This window comes from Cryptomeria japonica, chromosome 4, assembly GCF_030272615.1.
Source record: "Cryptomeria japonica chromosome 4, Sugi_1.0, whole genome shotgun sequence".
Classification (NCBI taxonomy): Eukaryota; Viridiplantae; Streptophyta; class Pinopsida; order Cupressales; family Cupressaceae; genus Cryptomeria; species Cryptomeria japonica.
The window spans coordinates 774,205,076-774,220,782 of NC_081408.1; the positions used below are offsets into that span (position 1 = coordinate 774,205,076).

The following is a 15,707-nucleotide window of genomic DNA, read 5'->3' on the forward strand; positions in this document are numbered from 1 at the left end:
TCAGTTAAATCATTTTTTACACATAAAATAATCTAAAAAATCATTTTCTACACAACAATTTAAAAATTAAATTGTTCAAAATATTAATGATATCTAAAAAACCTATTGTATCTAATAAAAATGATATTTAAAAAGTCATTAAAAAAAATTACTATAAAATATTTAAAAAAATATAAGTATTTAAAAATTAAAAAAAAGTCAAAAAATTCATTAATATTTTCCAAACAATTTATTTAATATTAAAAATAAGTCGAAAAAATTCATTAATATTTTTCAAACAATTTATTCTTTTGAAAAAATCAATTTTCTTAATTAAAATTCGAAACTATTCAATTTAACGACCCTACAAGAACTAAAAATAACAATTATATTGCTGATGAGTATTTTGCCTTTCATTACAAGATTTTAGATGTTCTCCAAAACTTGTTTTTAGACCTTGAAAAACATTCTGGTCTGCTTAATCTCGATTAGAGCCCACCATCAAAAACCTTAAATAGAAACCATGTTAAAATATTTGACTGGCTGTATTTTACTACAACCTGTCTTATTAATAACAAAAATAGAATCCTAGATTTACATTCATTATTATCCATCTCCTGCCTGGAACACCATGGACAAGATTAATGATTGAATCATTCATGTACTTATTGCATTATGTAATACACGTTTCTGGGATTTCATTATAAAGCAAATCAGCTCCCATTTAATGATAGGCTGCAGAAAAGCCACGAGGGCTACAGTCCTAAGCCAGATGGGCATTGGACTTATAATCAACCTGAACAATTCAGTGCCCATGGCAGGTACTGCTCATTCATTTTATAAACAATACCGAGAGAATATGATAATACTAAATCTCATTTATGTCTAAACATATCGAATAAAATTTGTCTTGGGAAGTATGCCCAAGCCTCATCGAAATTACAAAGCCTTGTCCTTATGTGTTTTTAATGCAAAGTAAATTTGAATGGCATCCATGTGCCTTGTACGCTAGAGGAATGCAGAAACGGACAAGCTATTTGGAGCTATTCTTTTAATACTAGTCTTAACAGTAGAATAGATCTGTGCACCAAGATTTAAAGCGGGGATTGGGTAAGATTTCTTCAAGCAAAATCTGTTAAACTTCAAAGAAAAGCTTGGATGATGAACCATTTTGCTCTACACTGTGATTTGACAGAAGTGATTTGATTGGTTTTCATTGTGAATTTTTGTAGCTTGGAACTGTCAAAAGCGTCTTATATGAACTTGAAGATGGCTGATTCTTCTAGTGGTGAGATGAAGAGAGGAGCTTGGACTGCCCAAGAGGATGAGTTGCTGCTTAATTACATGGCAAGCCATGGAATGGATGCAGGTGGCTGGACAACTCTCCCAATTAAAGCAGGTGAAGGATATGATCAAATGAGATAATGATTCCATATTTGTCATGTGGTGTTTGCCAAATTTCTCTTGTGGCCCAGCTTCAATATGTATGATACATTTTCGTTTAGAAGTTTAGAAGCTTGTTTCTTGAGATTTTTTTTATCATCAAACATGTTTGTAATTGTAGCTATATGATCCCACGAAGATTGTTTCTCTGGATATTTTTGATCATCAAACATGTGTGTGATTGTGCTGAATATGATTACATGAAGATTTTTTCTCTGGATATCTTTGATCATCAAACATGTTGATTTATGCTCAAATGATTACATTAAGATTTTGTCTCTGGGTATCTTTGATCATCAAACATGTTGATTTATGCTCAAGATGATTACATGAAGATTTTGTCTCTGGGTATCTTTGATCATCAAACATGTTGATTTATGCTCAAGATGATTACATGAAGATTTTGTCTCTGGGTATCTTTGATCATCAAACATGTTGATTTATGCTCAATATGATTACATGAAGATTTTGTCTCTGGGTTCTTTGATCATCAAACATATGTGCAATTGTTGTCAATATGAATACCAGAAGATTGTATCTCTGGGTATTATTGATCAACAAACATGTGTGCAATTATGTCTAATATGAATACATTGCAGCTAACAGCAACTACTTGAAAGAAAATATATTCTATTCTTCAATCGATTGAAGCTCCAAAATCAGTTAGTTTGATTCAAGTTTCTTTAAGAATTAGCAGTGAGAACTAAAAAACACAGTTATCCTTTCTGCAGGTTTGAGGAGGAGTGGGAAAAGCTGCAGGTTCAGGTGGATGAATCACCTGAAACCCAACATAAACCATGGCAATATATCTCCGGATGAAAAAGAGCTTATAATCAGACTTCACCGCCTTCTTGGCAATAGGTAATAATTTTACTAGAACTCATAATTGCATTTTCCAAAATTTCATTCCATTGAAGATTATATGTAGGAGATTATAACTCCTATCTGTGCATTTGTGCTTATATTATTGCAGGTTAATATAAAATCTGTTTCATCGTCTACTTAGTTTCATGTATTGAACTATCACGCAACAAATACTAGTATCCTTAATGTTTAGCCAAACTATTGTATACAATTTCCCATCAGTGTACTGGATTGCCACAACATATACCTGTGTTGTTAACTTTCAGACAGACTGTTTTGCAAAACTTATAAGGTGCTCAGTGATCTAAGAAATGTCAGTTTTGAAATAGATTTCCAAACCTTGTTTGATTGCCATTGTAAATATTTATGACTGCAACTTAACTTATATAAAACCTTCATTTATATTTTAAAATCTATTAACTGTTTGTTTATTGGGTATTTGAGTAGATGGTCGTTGATAGCAGGGAGATTACCTGGTCGAACAGATAACCAGATAAAGAATTACTGGAACACTCATTTGAGCACTAAAAACTCATCCAAACAGTTGGATCAGAAAAACTGTGAATATAGGAAGCCCGAGAAACAAGCCAAACATTGTTGTGAGATCCCATCAGGAACAAAAGAATCCATGGCCCAAAACTCTGAGCAGTATCCATACATTTTCCCCAGAGAATATCCATGTACTTCTGCTCCTGCTGCTATTTCTCTATTCCCTGAACTCGATCTGAGTTTTCCAGATCTTGACTGGTTCTGCAACTCGAATTTGGATAGCCCCATTATCGACTTTCCTGATCCCAATTATTCATGTGCATTTTCTAATGAGTTGGGCTTCTTATTGCCTGAAGAGAATAAGTTTCATGGGAACAACTCATGCTGATTATTTGTTGACAATAAAATACAATGTACCATAGTACTGAGCTTTGCTTGAAGTAAGTTGCAGTCAAGAACATGGTCTGCAACAATATATCAGATTCTTGATGCATTAGTAGATCACAATGAGAGAGAGAACACATTCATGTAACCTACTCTGATAACATTAAAGATGTTTAGTTTATCATCTCAAAGCTGGATGTCGCATTTCATTGTTGTCCATTCAATAAAGGTGTTTGTCTCATTTGAGACAACTTTTTTTCAAAAAAATGCAAGTGGTTGAGCTAATGTTGACATATGGTTCTCATTTCGCACTTATTTATTATATTTTCTGGCATGGACATGTCCATTTATTGGATCTATCTCTGGTTTGTGATTTCTTTTTATGGCCCACACAAGGAGCACAAAGAATGTAGCGAGGGAAATAATGGTATATGGGGAATATAATTATATTAATTTTTTCCTCGTTGAATTTGAAAGTCTCACTCTATTCAATGTACAAGATAAGTATCAAGCAATTATGGAAGAGAGGAAGATCCTCTTCAGTATCATTAGAAAATGGAGAATGCCTTTTTAGGGTTTAGATGGTTTTTGGGGTGTGCCCTTAAAAGCTTGTCCCATTCCTTGATCTAAATGATATTAAACTTTCAGGCTTTGTCTCTGCTTTTTCACAAGTTCTCCTTTCAATACATGAGAATATTAGCTAAGATAGTCCAAATATTTTGAAACTCTAAAGAAGCCAATTTGATCTTATTTCATAAATTTGCATTTTATTATATTATATGTGAATATTAACTTATCATAGTCTGAATATTTTGAAAATCTAGAGAATAGAGTTTGCTCATAAAATTAATCTTATCATCTTTCTTGTAATTACCTCAATCTATTTTCAAAGTATTGTACAAAATCACACAAAACAAAGTCTTGATTCTTTATATAAACAAGTAAACGTGGCAATGATGAAGCATTGGATTAATATAAGAAATAGACCCCTTCTAAAAGCAGCAATTAAGGTATGTTATAAATTAAGTAAATATTTTCATCTCTTGAAAATTAATATGGTGATATAATCATTTCATCTATATATTGGTATGAAAAGAATAATTGTTTTTAACATGTTTATTTTAAATTCATTTCTTAATGATCCTTTAGGTTAGTCATCTAGCTAAGTGTAGGCTACAATGCATTCTATTACTTTTACAATTTAAATACTCTAAAATTGAGATCAACAAAAAATAATGAAGCTTGTTAATCTAAATGTAAATACTAATCTAATCAAATTTAGAAGATAAATAGATATAAGAAACAATTGAAGTGAACATTACTCATCATATATGTGCATATACGATTTGTATAAATGGTTATGCAATCATCCAAGATATTGATGAAAAGAATAAATCATAATAATCAATTTGCACAAGACAATCAAAGATTGGAATTGCAACACATCCTGGCTATTCCAATATATTGAGGATGCAAATACAAGATGCAATTCAATAAAAGAGAATTCTCAAGCAAGATGGAAAAGATACTTAAATGAGAGTGAATTGCTAGCCTTACAGGATATACTACTTAGTGATGAGTAAAATTACTACATATATATTGAATGAGGATAAAGATCCATTAATCAACATAGGGAAGTATATACTCAACAACCTTTATTATATGCAACATGTCACTTACCTAAGTAAATATATCCTAAGGTGTATACTAGAGTGAAACAAAATAATTAAATGCATAGAAAATAAAATGCACCAGCATCCCCTCATAAGTGTAGCTTAGGTGGGTAGAAATATGTCCCAACAAATGTGTAGCCATATTAGGTACTCATGTACAAAATGATCTCCTCAAAAGAAGAGAAGAAAACATAAGAGTAGGAGAAATTCAATTAAACTTGAATAAAAGAATATATGTTAGCATATCAAGCCTAAGGATCATTTTTAAATTCTCTTTATAAGATATTTATAAATTTCATCTCTATTTGCCCTTATTTATAAAGACAATCTCCACCAATAGTTGGGTAAGTTGTGTGATTATCAACTTCCCTCTAAATTATGGAGGTACAAGTCCCTTCTAAGATCGAATCTTCTAATCTTTTAATAATAAAATTAGGATTTTCTTTTAACTAGAAAGAAAGAAAGGAATCCAAAACTTATTCAAAATAAATAAATAACATTTAGGAATTTACTACTTATTGTGATAGTTGGAAAATAGGATAGGCCAAGTAGGTTGATAATCCCCTCTTCCAATCACATTAGAATACAAAGCCACCAAGAGATGAATATGATTGACTAACCCCTTATCCAAGAGAGTCAATTCAGTATCTATGCTCCTAGGGCTTCTATTTTTGTGTTTGCTTGGAGATGTTAATTGGAATGATACAAAAGGCTAGGGTTTTAGGCTTAAATCTGAAAATGAGTGTAACAAAAATCTATAAACTACAAATGAGATGCAAAAAAGAAACAAGAAGAGTACAATGCACTTGTGATTCAAATCTAGACTATTTCTACTGAGACTGGGTCACCCAAGGTGCCTAATTCTTGATACTGAGAAACTAGCTAAGACTCTTAATCTAGATTCCTAGGCATATGTCCTATATTTGGGTGAATTTTGAGCTGATTTTGAGGGGAATATAGCGCAGAGGGTGCCTTGCTCCCAAGATTGGGGTTCCCTAGGCAACTTGCTCCTAGCAAATGAGGCTGAAATTTGAGATCTAAATCTATGGCAATGTCAGCAAACGGTTTCTTTTGTTGGAATCTAACCTGGACCTGTAGTTGAACCTCCAACACAAAATAATGGCGTGTGTGGCTATATAGGGGTTTGCCTTAGTCAATCTCCTATTTTGGTGATTTCCACCTTCACAAATAGTCAATGTTGTAATTGGAATTGTGTGTGCTCTTAAATATTAAGTATTTCTAAGATTGCTTTGAGCTAAATATGCATAAAAATAACCTAGAGATCTATTGAACACTATCGAAAGCTGAGAGGGGGGGGGGGAGGGGGTGAATCAACATATACAAAAACTTGATCACATTAACCAAAACATTCATCCAAATATTTATGCATAAAACCATCAAAACATCAAAAGCATCATTGCATTTTTTAAATGGCTCCTACCCGCCCATTTCTGACCATTGTTGTTCCTACTGTTTCCATACCTGCTATGGATGGTTTTCCCCCTCCCTTCTGCATGGAGGCCTCCATCACTGTTGCCAGTGTTTTGGGCCTTAGCTGGTTCGTGTGGTGCTTCTATTTCGGCCCGCCCTTGTGTCTTTGTGCCGACCAACGATGTATCTACCCCTGCAGTAGATGGATTGCCCTTCATGGATGCCCTTCCAAAAGGAGTTGTGGTTGTAACTCCTCATTCTATTTTTGCGGCTTATGATGGTGTCCCTACTACTAGTCCATGTTGTCCTTCCACTGTTGTTGACACTAGGGGTGTGAATGCCCTTGGTGATGCCTTGGTTCCCCCTAAACCTACCCCTTCATTGGTGGATGAAGTTTTTCTCATGTGGCCAAATTTGTTGCTCATCCTCCTAAGGGTATTCATCCCCTTCCCTGTGCCAAATCCTCCCCTATGGTGGTTTGTGATCACGATGTTGTGGATAATATTAATTTTTATTAACATTGTGCATTGGTGTGCAGATTTACTAGGTTTTGGCCTTCTCTTCTAGACCTCCATCATTGGGTGAGTGATTCTTGGAAGCCTCTGGTTTCTTATAGCATTGATATTTTTCATTGTGCTAAAGGTTTTTTATTGCTTCCTTTACTTATTTCTTAGATAGAGATTTGGTGTTGGGCAAGGTGTGGGCTTGGGGTGATCACCCTCTTTCTATTAAGCACTGGACAACTTCTTTTAACCCACTTATTGTGTGTCCAATATGGGTTCGCCTTCCTAATCTTCCTCTCCAATTATGGAAGCAATCTTGCCATGAGGCCATTGGTAACTCTATTGGTCATTTTTTGAAAGTGGATGATGCCATGTCTTGTATAGGGCATTGTACTTTTTCCCATATTTTAATTGACATCAATATCTCTTTGCCTCTCTCAAGGGATGTGGTTAGTATGGTTGGGGATAGGCCATAGATGCAACGGTTGGATTAAGAGGGCCTCCCCTTTTACTGCAATAAATACTTCTCAATGAGTCATCTTGTTGTGGATAGTTCTATTCCACGACATAGGGGTGTTGCTACTTGGTGGAAGAATGCTATTATTGATCATTTGATAGTCAATGTTTTTGACTCTGATTCTGTTGTCTCCTCTCGAGAGGAATTTGTGTCCCTCACTACTGTTGAACTTTCTATTGAACCTCCTATTGTGGCCTTCTTTGTTCCTGAAGTCCCCACCCCATTTTCTCCTATTCCACGGTCATAATCTACTCCTACTGAACCAACTTATAGTGCTATTTCACAACAGCCTACTATTATTTTGTAGTAGTCTCCTATTGTTCTATTGCAGCACTCTATTGACACTATTGATTATAACCCTATGGGGTCTCTCCCAATTGATCTCTCTCTTGATGGTCCTAATGATAGTATCCATTGGATAATGGTTGCTCGCAGGCAGAAGGGGAAGTCTTCTCCCCTCCCCCAAACCCCTCTTTTTTGGGGTTCAGGTGTCTCTCCCCTTCCTTGATTGGGATTTTGGGTGTTTTCCAGTGTGACAGGGCTTTCTTTGGCCCATCCGACTGTTTTTTTGGGGGGTTTGACCCCTGTTTTTTCTTTCTTACTGCCTTAAGGCTGTTGTTTTAAGGGGCAATACCCTTGATGTTTTGGTGTTGTTCATGAGCTATTGATAGTCTTTGACTATGTTAAGGGTCAATGCCTCGGTTAACGATGATTTACTAATCAAAAACATCAAAAGCATCAACACAAGTAAACCAAAAATTTTACATGGAAAACCCAAACTAGGAAAAACCATTGTGAGAATCTAACTCATAATATATATCAATAGTTTACAATGAATATGCCTTCTTGCCAAAGAGCTCACTACTTCAAATTTGTATACTAAGGTGGAAAACCTTTGGTAAGATACAAAATTGAGCCTTGGTTAACTAAAGTTCACTTCTTCAGGGAAAGATACAAACTGTTATTCAGATACAATAGAAATAATATATTAAACTGTATACAAAATAGTATCTGCGAATGTGGATAACAGTTCACAATTTGTGCTCATCTGTCTGCTCTACACAACCACCGAACCTTAGATCTACTTTGCACTTTTTTCAAATCATCATAGTGATGCGAGAACTTCCAAATTTTATAACTTTTGACTTGATTGTCTATTTGGGTTGAAATTTGACGTGGAGGTGTATCATGAGGATTTGGCATTGCCCCAAGCAAAATTTTCTTAAAATAGTCATGTGAATAGATCAACAAGTAAATCACCATTTCAAGTTGTTTATGTTAGGAATCCTAAGGTTGTTTTAGGCTTGGTTTAGCTACCACTTGACTAAAGAATCAGTGATGATACAAAAGCTTTTGCAGAATGCCTTCACCAGTTGCAAACAAAAGTGAGGCTGAAGTTGGAGGCAAGTAATGAGAGGTAGAAGGCTCTATAAGATATTAGTAGATGACACCAAGTTTGTAGTGAAGGTGATATGTTGATGGTTTATTTGTGAAGAGAGAGGTTTCCCACTGGATCATACCTCAAGTTGAAGTAAAAGAAAATTGGTCCTTGAAGGGGTTTCAAGAAAATCAATATAATGCTTATGAGGTAGATTTTTCAGCCCCTCTAGATACTTCCCTCGTGTTTAATGTTTCTGATTTGTATACTTTTCATGGTGAAGATCATGATAATGAGAGTGAGGAAGAAGTGGATTGGCAGCGATCAATTCCAAGCAAGAAAAGGGAAAAGCTTACACAAATTTTAGATAGGAAGACCATTCATACCAGGCAAGGAGAATACAATAGATACTTGGTATAGTGGGAAGGGTTGGCACCTGCAGAGAGAAAATTGAATACATAGTGGGACTTGAAGTAGCTAGATCAGATTAAGTGGTAGCACTTTGAGGACAAGAACCTGCAGGAACTACATTCTTTTCAACTAGAGGAGAATGATGCATGGACTTCAGGAGGTCATAACTTTTGACTCGGTTGTCTATTTGGGTTGAAATTTGACATGGAGGTGTATCATGAGGAGTTTTTTGGATTCTTGATAGTACCTCTAAGTTATTTTGGACCTCAAATCGATGCATTTTACAAGGGCTAATTCCTTCATCTTGGGCCTCAAAGCTACAAGCTTTTTTAATTTTTTTTCTTCGAGTTTTTAGAAAGTTGTTTTTTCAGTTCTTGTCAGACTCATAACTCTTATCAGTTTATAAGGGTGGTGATTTGTGTTATAGTTATATTTTTTATATTTGTAGACACATAAATCTGTCCACTAAATTAAATAAATACTTAGTATTTATTTGATACACTAATATTCCTCTATTAATTAAATTTACATTTAATTAATTCATTCAATCCCCATTCTATTATTTTAATTAAATAAATTACATAAATTTATTTAAATTAAAATCCCTATCTATAACCCAATTATTAAATAAATCTAATTTATTTAATTTCCCTCATTACTCTCATTTAAATAAATCAGCATTTATTTAAAAACACAAATCAAATTCCCCTTTTAAATAATTCAATATTTATTTAAAAATCCCACCCCACTTGCATTTTCCTACAAATGCAAGTTGCACCAATAAATCAGTTTTATTTTAATTAAATCCTATTTTCCCTCACCCACTTGTAAAATCCTACATCTCCCACTTGCCTCCTAAACCTCTTCTAGAAATTCTTCTAATCACTTCCAATTTAGCCTAATCCCCCTCTCTAGTCATTTGCACATTCCCAAACAAAGGTCACTTCTAAAAAATGCCTCAAAGTCTTTGAAATGCATTAAAGGCTTTTATTCTTCAACAAGTTAACCCCCAAAGTCTTTCAGAGCCTTTATGGCTCTTACATAACCATTAATGGTTAACTCAACTTACTCACATGGTTAGAGGCTTTCCTTCTAACCCAACCCTCATTTAACTCATAGGTCTCTTCAAGCATTTATTGCTTTGACCATAGTTATCCCTATTAACTCTTGCACAAGAGTTTATCCACTAGATAAAAGCAATTACCCTTGGATAAAAGCTTTATCCACTAAATCAAGCCTAATCAAACCCTCCTAGGGTAACCTTCATGTCATCTCAAGCATTTAATGCTTCTTCAGTCTCCTCTCAAGCCATCTCATGTTGACACTTGTCATCATGGGATTGGGTTGAAAGCCATCACATGGATCACAAACCAATCAATCCTAGCCCTTCATAAGCTCACTCAATCTTGGCCATTCAATCAACATTTTTCCCTATAAAAGGACCTCATTGCTCAAATAAAGAAAAAAACATTTTGCATTGTTATTATACTAAGATTCAGATAGACATTAATTAGGAGCTTTCTCATAGTAAACCATTTACACTTGCATAAGCATTTGTTTTCATTTTTACAACCTACAACCATCTTGAATCTTCATATGACATCCATGGATAGTGCTAAAAGTTGAGAGCTACACTCATGTGGGACTTGGAGAGGAGAGGAACAAGGGAGAAACATCTATTAGCCTCTTTGGGAGCATCTTGGGGAGTCTTCTTTCTCTCTTTCATTTATGTATGATTCTTATTGTTTGCTTTATCTCTCTTGGTATGCATCTTAAGGTTTTTGAGTTCATTTGTATTTAGTTTTGGTTGGAACTAATCTACTAACGTTTGAACTTGTGTGTGTGCCTTGTGCCCCTTTTGCCTTACATCAATATTCTTAGAATTTTTGGTGATTGTTTGGATGGATTTGAAAATTACCTAAGATGGCAAATTTTGGATTTTGTAAGAATCTGCCAAATAAGAAAACTTTTAGTTTGTAATTAAAATAAGATTATTTTCCTTTGCAGTAACAAAGTGGTTGAAGGATAATGGAGAATAGTTGATTTCATCCCTGTATTTGTTTGGTTTCTTATTTCCCGTTGTTAATGGTGAACACTAGGTTCTAACTCGATTGCATCATTTGGTATCAAAGAAGGAAGATGGTTGGGAGAGGAAGAGGAAGAGGAGGTCTTTCACATATGCATGGAGCTATGAAAAACCTCCAAATACAGGTGGGCGACCTTGTATAAATGATGGCAAATAAAATAATAAGGCAAACAAGAGAAGATTTTGATGATGAAGTAGGCCAAGAAATATGTGTAGACCAACATGTAGACACCAAGAAGAGGAAGAGAAATTAAATGAACTACCCTTTAAGGAAAGGATGTTCAGGGCATTAGAAGGGAGAAATGATGGGATCAAGACCAACGTATGACAAAGGGAAAGAAAGTGAAATTCACATGCACCAAGTTAAAGGGTCATGCAATGATCTAGTGGGATCATTTAAAAAAAGTAAGAGCTTGAAAGGGAAAGGAGAAGATAAGAACTTGAGATAAGCTGGAGAAGAAAATGAAAGAAAACTTTCTACCAGTAGACTATGCACAAACTATTTTTCAAAGACTTTAGAACCTGTGATGGTATGATGAAAGAATAAGTATCTGATAGATTATTGAGGGGGGGGGGGGGGAGGGCGGGGGGGGGTGGTGAATCAGTAAACTGAAAAACTAATATAAACTTCCCAATCTCAAATTCAAACTCACAAAGTAAACTTTCACTATCAAGATCAATACTCATAAGAATACTCAACATCAATCGGTTAACTGTTATAACAACTTAACAGTAAACAAATTCAATCTTGTAAACATCAAAATGCTTAATCATATATCAACACATTCCATCTCTCAATGCTTCCAGTTATCATGTCTTGTCAGAATAGTTAAGTAGTCAATCAAATAAACATATATGATCATAACCAAAAAAAAATTCACCACTTGACACAAATATTTATATGTGGAAAACCCAAATAGGTAAAAACCCCGGTGAGATGAGACTCACAAGATAGCTATCTGAAATCTTCTGAAGTTTGCCCTGTTAGGAGCCAAGCCTGTTAAAGCTTTTACAATAAGTCATGTTAAGAACTGGTCCTATTAGGAATCACCCAGTTAACGGATTTACAAAATGCCTTGATGAAAAGAAAATACCCTGTTAGGAGTAACCTCGGTAGAGGATTTGAGAATCCAAGCTAATGAACCACCTTGTTAGAGGATTTAAGAAGTAACCAAGCTTGTTAGAGCTTACCCAGTTAGGGGATTTTACTTCTGCTGTAATTGTTAGAAAACAACAAGTTTTCTTGATCTGTCTGAATAGCACTACATTTTCTTGATCAGATCCTTTTAAGCTTCAATCTGCCTTTACTCAAATTGTAGATTCATTCTCTGGTTAGGAAGCCACACACTCAACTGATTTCTACCAACACTTTGCCAACAACTTTACAAACAACTTCATCGACCTTAAATACAAATCAATTAGGTCGGTAACACAAGAAAAACCTAATTCTCTCATAGAGATTACAAACAAATTGGTTCAAGTGTGATCGTTGGATTTACATAGCAATCTATACACATTCTTCAAGAAAATTCCAACCGCTCCATGATCACCGCTTCATCAGACTTTGTAACTCATCACGTGCTATGCATTAGATGCAATCCACTTTGCTCATTCCCTAGAAAATCAAACAAATGAACAAATGTGCCAAAACAATCTAAACTTATCCTCATACAATGATCACACGTGTCAGTATCATTACTGCTCATCATTAGATCTTAAACCAACAAACTGATCGGTTAGCTTTTAACAAAAACAACTGGTAGGGTTTACCGGTTACATTGCATAGAAAGGGTTTAACCTTATACACCGGTTTACTGGTTCAACTCACAAACTTATATACCGGGCTACAACATCTTCCTCAAATCTCTTCCTACCGATTACAAGACAATATCAATAACAACAATAATATCAGCAATATCATAAATACCATTATCAGTTCAATTGACATCAATGACAACATAACATATCATTAATGCAATCTTCATGCAAATGCCAACAATCTCCCCCTTTGGCATTGATGGCAATACAATTATCAACGCCTCTGATTGTTGTTGTGATTCGTGAATAGGAATCTTGGTTTACATTACCAAGTATTCACCATGCTCTGTTTGTCTTCAGCCTGTCGCTAGTTTCCATTTGCCAGTCACATAATTCTTCTCCTCAATCACATAATTCTTCTCCCCCTTTGACAACAATGCCAAATTGAAAGTAAAACATGTAATGTTAAAATTTCACTTTGCATCAACAACATACTGCAACTTGATGCTCCCTCTGTGGAATACATCTACTTCTTCATCAATCCATGTAAAATTTTGCAAGTGATTCAAGGGCTGATGCAATCAACATCATGCTCAACTAACTTCATGAAGAGGGACAACCCCCAATTGACTTCTAAGATACTCAAAAGTGGTCTTAGGTAGAGGTTTGGTAAAGATATCTGCAAGTTGCTCCTTGGTAGAAACATGCTCTAAGATAAGATCTTTACTTTGAATGTTTTCCCTCAAAAAGTGATACTTCAATTCAATGTTCTTGGTGCCAGCATGCAAAACATGATTCTTAGAAATATTAATGGCACTTGTATTATCACATAAAATCTTTATAGGTTATGAGATCTTCAACTTAAAACCTTCCAAAATGTGCCTCATCCAAATAGCTTGTGTGCAATTCATATAAGCTGCAACATACTCAACTTCAGTAGTAGATTGTGAAGTACAACTCTCCTTCTTACTACTCCATGAAACTAGCCTTCCTCCTAGAAAGAATGCTCCATTGGTAGTACTTTTCCGGTCATCAATGTTTCCTACCCAATCAGCATCTGTGTATGCCTTCAAATCAAAGTTTCCTCCATATGGATACTGTTAGGCCCAATATGGAAAGCTAATGTACTGAGAGGGGAGGGGTGAATTAGTACTTCAAAAAATTTCTTCAACAATAACTTTACTGTTAAGCATAAACTGAATAGTGCAGTAACATAATATAATGCTAAAACAAATAAATAACAATCATACATGATTCACTCCATAACACATATATACTTGCACATATATCTAATCCTGAATTCATGCTGTATAAATAGATCTCTTATGTCGGTGATCTGGTCCATGCTTCGATCTTACAAACATGATTTCTCGAATGAATAACCATGCAAAATATTTCATTGGTTAGATGACCTCAAAATCATACGCAATCTTTAAGTGCAATTTCCAATGTGATAACAGTTACTTGTTCCTCGATCTTTTTAACATGTTTCCCATATATGTCTAGTTTTAGTGAATCTGGTAACACGTTTCACTCGGTGTGTATTCACTCGGTATATCATTCTTTCTGCTCGGTAGACATAGAGTGTTACTCGGTAGAGTGTTCGGTGTATACTACGTGCTGAGACTACTTTCTTCTATAACCGATTGCACTGTGCTTACTGACTGTTCTATGCTTACCGACTGAAAGATTTAGTAGAAGTAACTGACTAGAATATATAGAATAAATTTGAACATAAGACTAATGGCAATCTTAGTAAGTAGTAACAATCTCCCCTTTTGACATTAGTTGAGATGTTTGACAAAAACTACTTTCAAAGTTATAACTCAAAAATCTATATACTTGCAAAATTTGACTAAACTGACAATATATACATTTGTCAATGAAATAGTATATTCAGATATACTCCCCTTATCAATATACGGTACATAACTCTGATTTTGCATGCTCGGTGATCAATGTTCTGTGTGCTGCTCTTGTTCTTTGCTTACTGCTTTGTTCACCGCTCAGTATACTCCCCCTGTATACTACACTCCCCCTGTATACTTTGATACTATACTCCCCCTTTTTGACAAACATTAAAATTTAGTTACCATTTGGTGGAGGCAACTGGTCAAAAATGGATTTATACTTTGTCCTTGCTTCGGTGAGGGCGACAGAGAGTGCATCCTTGACACTGTCCATTAAAGAATTTTGTGCTTGAATGTTAGCCAATAGAGAAATTAAGCCATCTAATGTGCGTCCCTCTTGTGTAGTAGATAGGTAAGTGGCTCGGATGATCTATTCTTGAACGGAGGACAAGTGTGGAATGAATAAGGTTTGAAGAGTCATAATGTCCATCCTTATTTTGTGCTCTTCATTCCCGAGTTCCAATTATTGAGCCATGAGCTATTGTAACTTTGTATAAAAATTCTGAATAGAATTGGGCTCGGTGGTCAACTTATTTGAGAGATCGGTGATCTCTTTCTCAATTGCTTCTATTTTATTTTTGATATCTTTAATGAATAAAGAGAATGTACAGAGTTTCTGAAATAAATAAAGAATGTGCTTGAGTTGAGGGGACAACTCAGCAATAAATTTGACAAGTTTAACTTTGCCAATAGCAATAGCTTTCTATACCTCTTCAATCATTTTTGCAGTGAGCTCTTTGTCCTTTAACTTGCTCAAATATTCAGATGCATCTACTCCAGATGTCTCTATCTGATTGAGGAGTTCATCCAGATGAATATGGATGGCTGCATCTGTTGACACTGCAGCTGCGGGTAGCATATCTGATAATAGTGTCTTTACC

General features: G+C 34.9%; 1 protein-coding gene across 1 annotated transcript; it reads left to right on the top strand.

Moving 5' to 3' along the window:
- Positions 1-961: 961 nt before the first annotated feature.
- Positions 962-3,406, top strand: LOC131032001 (myb-related protein 340). Its single transcript, XM_057962885.2, has 4 exons — positions 962-1,089; positions 1,212-1,378; positions 2,154-2,283; positions 2,734-3,406. Exons 2-4 carry the CDS (start codon positions 1,237-1,239, stop codon positions 3,161-3,163), a joined length of 702 nt encoding a protein of 233 aa, XP_057818868.1. The 5' UTR covers positions 962-1,089; positions 1,212-1,236; the 3' UTR covers positions 3,164-3,406.
- Positions 3,407-15,707: the final 12,301 nt, after the last annotated feature.

Bases quoted from the DNA above. Each gene is read 5' to 3' on its own strand.
- LOC131032001 (XM_057962885.2), top strand. From the start codon at position 1,237: ATGAACTTGAAGATGGCTGATTCTTCTAGTGGTGAGATGAAGAGAGGA. The intron at 1,379-2,153 runs GTGAAGGATATG...TCCTTTCTGCAG, and splicing joins AACTCTCCCAATTAAAGCAG to GTTTGAGGAGGAGTGGGAAA. The intron at 2,284-2,733 runs GTAATAATTTTA...GTATTTGAGTAG, and splicing joins CACCGCCTTCTTGGCAATAG to ATGGTCGTTGATAGCAGGGA.